General features: G+C 40.6%; 1 protein-coding gene across 4 annotated transcripts in view; it reads left to right on the top strand.

Annotated features, from left to right (window-relative positions):
- The window catches only part of SH2D4B (SH2 domain containing 4B), a 97817-nt gene that overhangs the window by 26431 nt on the left and 58788 nt on the right, over positions 1-12598 (top strand). For all 4 annotated transcript variants that reach the window (XM_036223893.1, XM_036223892.1, XM_036223894.1 and 1 more), the window contains exons 2-3: positions 1800-1959; positions 3417-3564. In XM_036223893.1, coding sequence (XP_036079786.1) covers positions 1800-1959; positions 3417-3564 — 308 coding nt within the window. The remainder of the gene's footprint in view (positions 1-1799; positions 1960-3416; positions 3565-12598) is intronic.

The following is a 12598-nucleotide window of genomic DNA, read 5'->3' as shown; positions in this document are numbered from 1 at the left end:
TCCAGTTCATCGAGGATGGGTGCCCAAGGATTGTTTGAGTCTTTTGAGTCAGACTCAAAAACTTCAGAGGCTTCTGATCTGTTTGCTTCAATGTCCCAGTAACACCATCTACTGTTCACTTCTAGACATATCTCACAAAATGTCTGTACTTCTTTACTTCTTCACCCCCATGCCTCTCCCTTTCAACCAAAGAGCATCTATCTTAGGCTTTTTGTAAAAATTAGTGTGAGACAACACACTCTTAATGTGCTTGTGTTAGCCTAGCTCCTCTGAGGAACAGAGACAAAGATGGGATTAAACATATAACAGTTTTACTACAGAAATGCTTATGAGAGAAAAGGGCAGGGGGCTGGAGGAGGCTGAGAGAGCCATCACACTGCAAAGCAAGACTGACTTTGAGCAAAAGAGATGGGAATGGCAGGTTGGATGGTGTTCTGGGCAGCCATGCAATCCAAGGAAGGTTTGTCAAGGCCTCCAAGAAGCTGCTCATCAGAGGAGTCCAGTGTTTCCCAGGAATGGGCCTGCCATGCTCAGTCAAGGCTGGGAGCTGCCTTTGGGAAGCATGGACTTGGGCAAACACAGTTATGTTCACTGTAGTTGGATGTGTGTGGAGCCCACTCTCACGGCTGTCACAGTGCTCTGTGCTGAGGTCACTTAACTCACTTTAGATGTTTTACTGGGCTTTGTCATGAGAAACCTTTAAACATTCTATCTCCTGCACTTTGCGCCCTAGAAAGAGGTGGTTTTTTCAATTTTACAAAGTCCTAAATTCCTGTATTCTCTTTCATTTCCACTTGCAAAGCACTCAATTATTTCTTAAACTCATTTCTTTCTTTTAGCACCTTGCCAAACACAGCTGCCAGCAACCAGCACGCAAAACCAATGTTTTACTTTCTAATTTCTGTCCTTAGAGTGACAAGTTCAGAAGACATCAGAGTCTGCCTTTAAGTTGTAGTTTCTGACAGTTTTACTAAATGTTTTGCTCCTGCATAACATGGATCTCCAGCCATTCAGTCTGTTAAATATCACTTGCTACCCAACTACTAAGGCAATGACACAAAGGTTATATTTCTGTATCTCATTTTTGGGATAGATTTCCATCTTAGTCATGATAATTAGTGGAATCTGTTGCAATAGGCAAACTGAAAAATCTCAGTGGCTTAATACAACACAGGTTTATTTCTTGCTCATGATACAGGTGAATATGTGTCGGGAAGACTCAGGGGCCTTGCTGCTTCATCTTATAACTCCACCATCTCCAATTCCTTGTTCCCAACCAGTGGACAGGAGAGAGAGAGAGAGAGACAGACAGACAGACAGAGAGAGAGAGAGAGAGAAAGAGAGAGAGCGAGAGTGAGAGAGAGAGAGAGAGAGAGAGAGAGAGAGAGAGAGAGAGAGAGAAGAGAGAGCAAGAGCAGAGGTGGGTCGATGGTTCCTAACTGCCTTGGTCCAGGACTGACATAGTCGTTTCCTTCAGAATGTTACAGTGTCACCTGATGTTCCCTCTGTTGTTGATGTCAGGGTGCTAGGCTTCAGACACTAGTTACATATAGCCTTGGACAGCTGCTTCACCCTGCTGCCTTGGTTGCTGTGTTTATCCTGAGAGGAAGTGGGAGGGAGAGATGGCTGTGGACCTACACTCAGGCCAATATCTGTCTGGAATCTTTCTTGTAGATGACAACGTTTTGTACAGTGGTGTGATGGTTGTGCATCATCATCCAAACTAAGTCATTGCTTACTAATTGGAACTCAGACCTATTTCTTTGTTTCTTTCTTGTACTTTTTCTGTTGTGAGGCAGCAAGTGACAAGCACATCCAGTGGCTCCTGGGGGCAGATGGCGAGGTCTGGGTCTGGATCATGGGAGAAGGCCCTGGTGATAAGCCCTACGAAGAGATCTCTGAGGAGCTGATTGCAGAGAGGGCACGGCTCCAGGCACAGAGGGAGGCTGAGGAGCTCTGGTGAGAGTTGCCATGGTGTTGGGTGGGGTCTGAACATGGAGCCTTGGGGAAGGGCCAAGCAAAGATAATAGGTCGTGGGTGGGAGGGAGGAGGTACCAGATAGCTGGCTGGCTGTTTTCAGTTCTGCTAAGATTAGGTAACAAAAGCATCAGAGTCTTACATTAGGCAGACCTTGTGGGTTCAAATCCTGGCTCTATCAATTAGTAGTGAACTAATCTGGGGCCTCAGTTTTCACATCTGTACTATGGTTTTATGATAACAATACTTTTCATATGGATATAGTTTGAATTCCTTGAGACAATGCACATGGCATACTTTTTCTTTTTTCTTCACTGAGTTTCCCTGGGATGGTGGAGCAGTTTGGATTCACTTTTGTTATCTGCTTATTCCTCTTCATTTTACCTACATTTCTCACACAAGATAGGCAGTTGAGTGCCTAGTGAGATGTGGAGTCAGACGTCTTCCATAAACAACTTCTAACATTTTTCCCCAGATTTGGAAATCTGAAATTGACTCCAACATTCCGCCCACCTCCACACCCCAATTTGTAATGTCAGTGTTTTAACTGTAAAACTGTAACAACTACCTAACACCCACCACCTAAGATAACCAGGGTGAGGATTTAAGTAATAAGATGCTCCTTGACTAATGATGGTGTTGCATTCCAATAAACCCATCATAAATTGAAAATATAAGTCAAAATGCATTTAATACATCTAACCTACTGAACATCATAGCTTAGTCTAGTCCCTTAAACGTGCTCAGAACCCTTAAATTAGGCTACAGTTGGACAAAATTATCTAACACAGTTAATACGCTATAAAGATGTTTTACTCTCGTGATACAGCATGGCTGACTGGAAGCTGAGGCTTGCTGCATCATGAGAGAGAATCTTCATCATAAAGCTAGCCTGTGAAAATCAAAATTCAAAATTCAAAGTATGGTTTCTACTGAATGCATATCTCTTTCACACCATCATGAAGTTGGACAGTTTTAAGTTAGAAACCATCTTTATACAGTTTGTAAACTGCTTTTTCATACCTTGATAAATTGATTAATATAGAACACAATGTTATTTAAGATTATTAATATTCCATTACATGAGAACCCAATTTACTGGTCCTATTTACGGACATTTAGGTCGTTTGCCATTTTTTAATGTTATTAAAATCCTCTGATGAACATCTGTACTTGCACCTTTGTAAACTTGAATGAGAAATGAAATTTTGGAGTCTTTTTTTCTTGGCTTCTGGAACAATTCTGCTGCTTTACACGCCTAAACAGGAGAGTGTCTTTTTCTCCCCAACTGTGCCAACAGTGAGTTTTGTTGACTTTAGACATTTGCCATTCTGATAGAGTAAGAAATACCGCATGTAGTTTTGATTCGAAGTTCTGTCGTTATGTGATTCTCTTCAGTCTTCTGCATAAGCTTATACCTGCTGGTGCTCTCTTGGAAGGAGACAGAAGGAGGCGGAGATCACTAAGAAGTTCCGAGATGCTCTGGCCAATGAGAAAGCCCGGATCCTGGCAGAGAAGTGGAAAGTGGAGATGGAGGACCGCAAGGCTGCCAAAGTCCTGGAGGAGCGCATTCATGAGGAATTCAAGGTGAGCCCCAGTGCATGGGGCATTTGCGTGTGGCCAACTGTTCTAGCTCCCAGGCCACTGGGGCTGATGTTGATTTGGACCAGTCCCTGGCTATTGGTTGGTCTTGAGTGCTTTATGAGAACATAAATCTGGCATATTTATGTTCAGGAAGGAACTCGACACACCTTTTGGGCCAACCCACTTCTCATTGTACAGATGCGGAAACTGGAGGGGAATTTCAGACAGGAGAAGAGACTTGCCTAGGCCGTGTGTAGTTGGAGACAGAGCCAGGATCAGAACTCAGGCCTTCTGCCTCGCAATCCAAAGGTCCTGAAATGAGGCCTGGAAAGAGCTGAGTTTGTGGTCAGACCAGACTGGGCTGCAGTTCTAACTCTACTGCTTACTGCTGTGTGACCTTAGGAAGCAGTATTTCTGAACTTCTCTTTTTTGTTTGTAATATTAGGGTAATAACAACACTCAACTTGATGTTTTTGGAAGATTTAAGAAATTGAAAAATATTTTTTGGATAGCTTTGGTAACCTTACATGCCTACTCATTCTTGAAAAGTTTGGATCTGGTAAAGGAGCTTTATAGACCTCTGTAAGAAGTTTAGTATCCTAAAATAATATTTTTTCCTGATCCCTATTTTGAGATTTTTTTTTTTTCGCTACAGGAATAATATATTTTTCAAGGTAATAGAAAACTCAGGAAATGCATATAAGCAAAAAAAAAAAAAAGTAATAATAATTATGCTGAATCCCAACAATTATATTATTTTGTGGAGTGTAGATTAATGGCATTTGCTTATAAAAATTTTTTTGAAGCCCCTTTTCCCTCCATAATGTTTAGATAGTGAGAACATTGGCCCCTTACATTCATTTATGTTGCAAACGTTTTCTCAGTGTTGTGTTATTTTTTTCTTAATTTTGGTTGTATTGCTTTTGAATGTACAGAGGAGTAAAAATTTTATTAGCCAACTATATCAATCTTTTTCTTTATTTTGTATTTCATGCTTAGAAAGATCTGTGCCACCACGAACTTATGAATATACTAATCTATATCTTTCATTGTTTTATTTGTATTTAACTTTCCTTCACTTTGGAGTGTGGTGTGATATAAGGTTCTCCATTTATTTTCTTCCAAATGGTTAGCCATTTATCTCAACATCATTTATTATGTACTCTATCCTCTTTCCTCTCATTGGACATGCTGGCTTGATTCTTATTTCTTACTTCTGGATATCTTATAGATTTTCTTCTTTGATTATTCCTGAGCCAGATTTACTTACTTAATTATTATAGTTAAAATAATCTTAACATCTGCTGTGTAACACCTATAATTACTCTTCATTTCCAGAATGACCTCAGCTAATCTAACTCAATTTTTTCTACTAGAGATACAGTTGAATTATTTTGTCACTCCCTTCCTTCCCCAACAACGCTAGAAATACATCAGGGTTATTTATAGCTGTATTTGTGGAGGGTGAATGTTTTTATAATTTTGAATCCCTGAATCTTCTTGTTCAGGAATGTGTAATTTCTTCCTGTCATTCAAAACTTCTTCTTGTTTTCAATAAAGTTTTTGTTTGTTTGTTTGTTTGTTTATTAGCATCTGTTAATGCACTGGCCACCTAATTCCAAACCTTCATAATAATGTATGTGCTTCTTTGTGCTTCTATTTTTTGGACTTTGATAAAATTTATTGTTTTATTTAAGTGCTCCACATTTCTCTTTTAGTTAAACCTTAGGTTTAATATTTTTTGTTAATATTGTGAATGAGATTGTTCTCATTACCTTAAAACCTATTGCGATTGCTTGTAATATATTTATAATGTTATTGATCTCTTTAATTTTCCCTTCAGTTACATATTTTTCAGTAGAAAAAGTGGAAAGAAAAATAAAATGAATACTCATATATTCACCAGTTAAACTCACAAATTATTATTATTTTGCCACATTTGCATTCTCTCTTCTCTTTCTTTCCTATCTCCTCCCACCTTCTTTCCCTCCTTCCCTCCATCCTCCTTCCCCTTCCACCTCCCTCCCTCTCCCTCCCTCCTTCTCTCTCTCTCTATATATGTGTGTGTGTGTGTGTGTGTGTGTGTATACACACATACATACATACATACCTACATAGGTTTGAACTGTGTGAGTCCACTGATTTGTGGATTTTTTTCAATAAGTGCTGTAACTGTATTTTCTCTTTCTTATGATTTTCTTAATAACATTTGTTTTTCTCTAGCTTACTTTATTTTATAAAAGTAGTTTTATAATATTACTTTATTATAAAAATGTAGTAGATAAAACATTTAACATAAAAATATGTACTAATTGACTATGTTATTGGTAAGGCTTCTAGTCAACACTAGGCTGTTAGCAGCTAAGTTTTTGGGGAGTCGAAAGTTATATGGGGATTTTTAACTGCAGGGATTGGTGCCACAACCCCTACATTATTCAAGGGTCAATTGTATATGCGTATACATATATATGTATAAATATATGCATATATACACACACATATACATATATACATTTTTTATTGCTGCTGTTTTGCTGAACAGTTTGAAAGAAAGTTGCAGATATCATATACCTAGGTGTCAGCAATATGTTTTCTATAAGAACCAAATAGTAAATATTTTAGGCTTTGTGGGCTATACTGTCTCTGTCACAACTACTCTACCAGGCCATCGTGGCACAAAAGCAGCCACAGACACCATTTAAACAAATGGGTGTGGCTACCTTTAAGTAAGACTTTAAGTAAGAGATGGAATGCAGATTTGGCCTGGGAGCCTCATTTTGCTTACTCCTGGTCCAAACTTAAGTTCTTCAGCAGACATCTCCCATGATTAAGGACATTTTCCTTAATCATGCCAGCCATGATATCAAGCACAGCCATGATAATCATTATTACCCCCTGTTGAAACTAACAATAATTCCATAACAGTATCTGAAATCCAGTCCATAGTGGAGGGATGTTCAGTTTTTATCGCCAGATATTGCATATTATAAGTTGGTTGGGGAAGAAAACCAATACTTTTTGTAAATCCTTAGCAGTGAGGTTCTAATCTCTGGGCTCCCTCTTCCCCAAAGGAGAGCTGAGCCTCAGATGCTGGGAGGGTGGCTCAGTGGAGCTGGGATGCTGGGGTCAGTTCACAAGAAGGTTATGGAGGGATTGAGTTTCTAGAGGAGATTTTTTTGTTGGAGTCTCCATCAGAACCTCAGTGATGAGAGATGATAAATTGTGGGCCACTCTATGGACCTGTTCACGGAGGGTTTAGTAAAGCCATCTGGCCAGGCCCTCAGGTTCACTGAGGGACCCAAATGCAAACTTTCAGTGTCATTTCCAAAGAAATTTATGGTCATTTTCTGTTTGTTTTTGTCTTTAAAATTAATCTGCTGAATGCGAATGTTCAAACTTTAATACACATAGTAATCCTGATTTGGTATGTTTGCATTTTGAAATTCAAGTAGCATCTGTGAGGTTGTGGAGGGATTGATTAGGGCAGTGCCTGTCAGAAATGTCAGATCATGACTTGATTTGGGTGGTCTAGGTTTATGAGCTGCAATTTTTTCTGTCAGAGCTGTCTGTAAATGAACTACCCATGTGTTGTGACGAGCTCTTCATCACAGGAAGTAGTTAAGGTTAGGCTGAAACAGTATCTGAAAAGGTGTTTGTGGTGGATTAAATATGGTTGGCAGCAAGTTCTTTGCTACTCCTACCTTTGAGAGGAGGAGTCTCTTTCCACTCCTCTGAGTCTGCTTGGGCTTTGTGGCTAGCTTTGATCTGAAGAATGCACTTTGATTTGTAGAAATGACTCTGTAACTTTTGAGGACAGGCTATAAGAGATTTGCAGCTTCTACTTTTGTCCTTCTGGCAATGCTCACTTTTGGAAGCTGCCCATAATAGGCCCTTCTACATTATAGTACCATGCTGCGAGGAAACCCAGGCTAGCCAGAGAGTAAGAGGCTGTGTGGAGGAGAACTGAGCACCGGACGAGTGAGTGCAGGCTTCTTAGTTTTTCCAGTGAGTGACCTCAACCAAGTGATTAACCTCAACCAAGTGATTAACCTCAGCAGACACCATGTGGAGAAGAAGAACCCCCAGCCAAGCCCTCCCTGAATTAGTCACCTTCAGAATCATAAGCAAATAAAATGGTGGTTGTTTTAAAGCACTGAATTTTCTGGTAGTTCATTAATCAGCAATATATATCTGAGACAGCTTCTCCAAAAGAATTTATGTATTGGGTTAGAGATTGACTTAGATCATTTTTATAGTGTCTTTCAATACCAAGATTCTAATATAATATCAGCAGCAAACATCAACAACATTCATTTAACTCAATACTCTTTGCCCCGGCCCAAGAACCTAAGTGCAGGTTCTCTGCGGGAAGACTGGTGGTGGTAGCAATAGAATCCCTAATCTCAAAAGGCTTACAGGTGCCAGGGGAGAGAGGGGCACCTCTATGAGCAACCCATAGCCCCAACCATGTCCTGGGGACTATATGGAGGGCAAAGGCGTTCCCCCAGGAGTCTGGCCACAGCAAAGACAGAAAATGGATGGAGATGTATGGAATGGTGACTGATATCCGTTGGGGAGAGAAAAAAAGCACATGATGGCTGAAGCCAGACAGAAACCTTGAGAGGTCGACTGTGGGACCCTTGGATGTTGCATGAAAAAGTGGGCTGTTCTCTGTGGATGAAGCAGAGCAGGGAGGGTCTCAATAGGGGGACATGGTCAGATCGAGCTTTATGAGGACAACTGGTGGTGGTGGTGTGATTCAAGTGATGAAAGTTTGTGGAGAGGGAGAGGCCAGTTAGGAAATTGTTGCAATGGTCAAGGTGGGGAATGATGAGTCTGCGACTATGGAGAGAGATAGAAGGGGATGGATGTAAAGAAATAGTGGCGGTGAAATCAAGAAGGCTTGGCATCAATTAGATGTCAGGATGAGGGGAAACAAAGACCACAGATGTTCAAGCCCCAGGCTGAGGGTAGATGGTATCACTCTCCTGCCATGGAGAGCTGGGAAGGGGATGCAGACTTGCAGGAAAGAGAATGTGCTTGACTGGTTGTGCTAAGGTTTTTACCACCCAGAAGAGGGAGATGGATGGGGCTGGAGGAGAGGAGAGAACCTGGATGAGAAGCTGGTGGTTGAGAGAGTTCAGCTGGGCAGCCTGTGTTGAAGATGTAGGCAGGTTCTGTGAATTCTCCTGGTCAAAGGAAAGATAACAGTGGAAATTCCTTTTAGAAAATGGGGGGGGGGGGAATTCCAGAATCTTGTGTAGGGTTAAAGTAGGAACTTCAAAATAGAAGATACAGACAGCTAGAAACCCTTTTTTAAAAAACCGGTCTATTGTGGCTGGTGCCATTTGAATGCAGTTTGCATGTGCATAAAAGTGTTCCTTTAGAAAAAAAAGGGGGATTATGAAGCCAAGTAAAATTTGCGCTTTGTTCTCCTGCTCTCTTAACTCATGAGACTGCTTTGGATGCTTCTGCCTCTGCTTAAGACTACAGAACATGGTCAGTAAGGGTCCTGCTTCCTCCCTCTTCCTCCCTCTGGTCCCATGCCCTCCTTCCCCACTTCTCAGCTTCTTTTAAAGGAACAGACACAGTTGATACAGTTAAGTTGTCCTTTAATATCCTCCATTTAATATTCGAAACCATTCTCTTTTTGCTTTTTCTCCTTTAAGGATGAAGTTCATTTTGGCCACTTAATAACATCCTCTACAGCTATAGAAATTATGGATGGAGAAAATTTAATACTTTTTCTTCCACCTTCCAAGTTCTTTTAGCTGAGCTAATAATCAAATTAACAGAATCAGATTAACAGGAGAAAATCAAATGTTTAATACACGAGCATGGGGACTTTACATAGGCATGAAAATTCCAAAGACAGTGAAGCAACATTGGGTATATAAGACATTTTTGGACAAAGGAGAATAGGGGAAATAGAGTATTAGATTTCAGAAGTGAGAATGGGTGATTTATAGGTAGTTGAGGAAGAGGGGAGCATACACGGCAGGAAAATTTTTTCTAGGCAACTCTGAAACAGTGGGACACAGTGGGTATCTAACAGGCTTGGAGTGGTCCTGACTAACACTAGGGGCTATGAAGATCCTTAAGTGATTAAGTCAAGGCTCCCTTCCTAGAGTAAGTTTTTCTGTCTGAATCTCTTGGGCAGGAAAGGAGGGAGAGAGATAGGGTCAAGACCCTTCTGAGTCTTGTTTCTTAGTAAACAGCTTAAAATCAATATCACAAAAGACAGCTTCAGGGCGGCAAAGTTTTGGTTCCCTTCAAAACTGTTCCCGTCTTATTCCCAATTAGATTATAAGAGGTGGGAAAACTTTCCGCTTTTTTATTTTCTCTTGAAAATTGTAGACTTTATCTGAGTTTCTCTTGGACAAGGAGGCATTAACATGATAGCATGATGTGGTTTACCCTTTCTCCATCATGGATCATCACAAACCATGTCTTATCTTCATCTATTCATTAATTCACTTATTCCTCGGGTCAGTGTTTATGGAGCACGACTGTCTGCTAGGCACTGTGATGGAAATTGGCAATGGAGGAATAAATGGCCCAAGCTTGGCCCTGACTTTTTTGAGTGCATCACCTCACAAAGTGAAATGGTATTGTTGGGGCAGGTTAACTTCGAAAACAACTGCGCCTTCCAGAAAAAAGCATCTGTCTCAGTGATATTTTCCACTGGGGCGAGGTGGACCAGGACCTCTGTGGGCTCCTGTGGTGTGCTGTTACCGATGTGTTATCAGGAGAAGGAGGATTGAATAAGCTAGACAACTCAGAGGGCTTTGGGCTTGCCAGAAAAATGCAATCGATTCCTAAGGTAAAAGGGGAGTGATTGCATATCTGCCTTTCTGCTGCATTGGCCTTTGACTGCTAAACAGAAGAAGGGTGGACTTTTCTTCAGTAATCACAGATGGGCCAACGGATTCTGATTGTAGCAACAAAAATGAGAGTTTTCAGGCAATTTCACCTGTGAGGGTTTGGCATTTTAGCAAGATCATGGAAAATAAGATGCAATGCTCTTTATTTGTAGTTGCAAACTGTTCTCTTTTGTCTTTTTCATCCTTGTGAAGAGCTTACTTTCGTCACAGTAAGTGGCCAGTAATTTTCCTTTGGGATAGAGGTTGCTGCAGGCTTCTGGCTCCCTGGGTGTTAGCCCTCTCTTGGGTGAAGAGGGTCGAGTGAACACGGGCACCTCCAATTATTTATTTGTTTATATATTCATTTGGGGGTAATTTCCTCCCCACTTTATTGAGGTGTGATTGACAAATAAAAATTGTATATATTTAAGGTGTATGGTGTGATGTTTTGATATGTGTATTCACTGTAAAATGATGACCACAGTCAAGCTAATTAATATATTCATCGCTTCACTTAGTTACCTTTTTTTATGTGTGTGATGAGAACATTTAAGATTTGTTCTCTTAGCAAGTTTCAACTATACAATACAGAATTAACTATAGTCACCATGCTGTACATTAGACCTCCAGAATTTATGTATCTGGCATAACTGAAACTTTGTACTCCCTTACCAAACACAACCTAATTGTCCACTAACCAATGAATGGATAAAGAAAATGTGGTACACACACACACACACACACACACACACACACACACACACACACGCATGATGGAATATTATTCGGTCTTAAAAAAGAAGGAAATTCTGCTGTTTGTGACAACACTGGTAAGCTTAGAGGACATTATACTAAGTGAAATAAACCAGACACAGAAAGACAAATACTTTACGATTTCACTTATATGTGGAATCTAAAAAAGTTGAACTTGTGGAAGCAGAGAGTAGAATGGTGGTTGCTAAGGGCTGAGGGTGAAGGAAATGGGAGCTTCCATTTAACTCGCTGCTTCCTGTTAACCACAGCTGGTTAGAATAGGGACACTGAATAGTAATTTGAGGTGAATGGTTAAACGCCACTTATCCATTGTATGTGAGTCATGACTCTACTCTGGGGTGTAGTCTCCTTGTTATGGGCTCAATTATGTCCCCCTAAAACACATATGTTGAAATCTTAACCCCCTAGTATCTCAAAATGTAAGCTATATTTGGAGAGAAGATATTTAAAGAGATAATTAAGTTAAAATAAAGTCTTTAGGGTGGGCTCTAATTCATTTAGATCAGATGACTGGTATCCTTATAAGAAGAAGAAATTTGGACACAGACGTGTGAATACAGAGGAAAGACCTTGTGAGGCTACAGGGAGAAGAAGCATTCTACAAGCCAAAGAGAGAGGCCTCAGAATGAAATCAGCACTGCTGACACCTTGATCTTGGACTTTTGGCTTCTAGAACTGTGGGATAATAAATGTCTGTTATTTAAGCCCCCTGATCTTTGGTTCTTTATTATGGCAGCCTGAGCAAGCTAGAATACTCCTTATCTGTACCAGGGAGTAGGGCCAAGGTATAAAGTCCCTCTGGCTCTGATGGGCTTCAACTGTATGAACTTTTTCTGAAAGCTGCCCCTGCATGGAAGACTCCTGTGGTCACATGACAGATCTGAAGTGGCTGGGTGGATGCTGTCTTCATTGGGTCCTGTGTATTGAGTAATGCAGTGACTGTGGTCAGAGATTAAGGAGTCTTGGTGGAGGAATGGAAAACCCACCGTGTAAATTGTGAAATGCTATAACAGTGTGAAGGGTCATTTTTGTGCTATTGAGATGCTAGTGACTGATGAAGATGAAATACAGCTTTGGGGTAAAACTCAACTTATTTGGCTTTGGAGTCAGACAAACTTTGGTTCCAAACTTGCTTTAGTCATTAACTCTCTGTTCTACTATTTCCCATCTTAAAACCAACCAACTTACCTTATTTCTATCTTAACATCACATTCCCCACCTGGCTGCCACTTTCTGTTTCTGCTCCTTTTCACAGGAAATGTTGGAAGGGTTGTCTGGAGTTATTTCCACTCTCTTCCCTCACTGCCTACACAGCTGCTCTTTTCAAGCTCTGCCTCCAGGTCCTGTGGCCATGTCCTTCAGTCTCTTGTGGCTTCTTTGTGCTTATCTTTTGCAAAGTC

Source organism: Rousettus aegyptiacus, unplaced genomic scaffold (genome assembly GCF_014176215.1).
Source record: "Rousettus aegyptiacus isolate mRouAeg1 unplaced genomic scaffold, mRouAeg1.p scaffold_m13_p_6, whole genome shotgun sequence".
Lineage (NCBI taxonomy): Eukaryota > Metazoa > Chordata > Mammalia > Chiroptera > Pteropodidae > Rousettus > Rousettus aegyptiacus.
The sequence above is the reverse complement of the archived record's forward strand: the minus strand, read 5'-3'. Positions and strand labels throughout refer to the sequence as shown.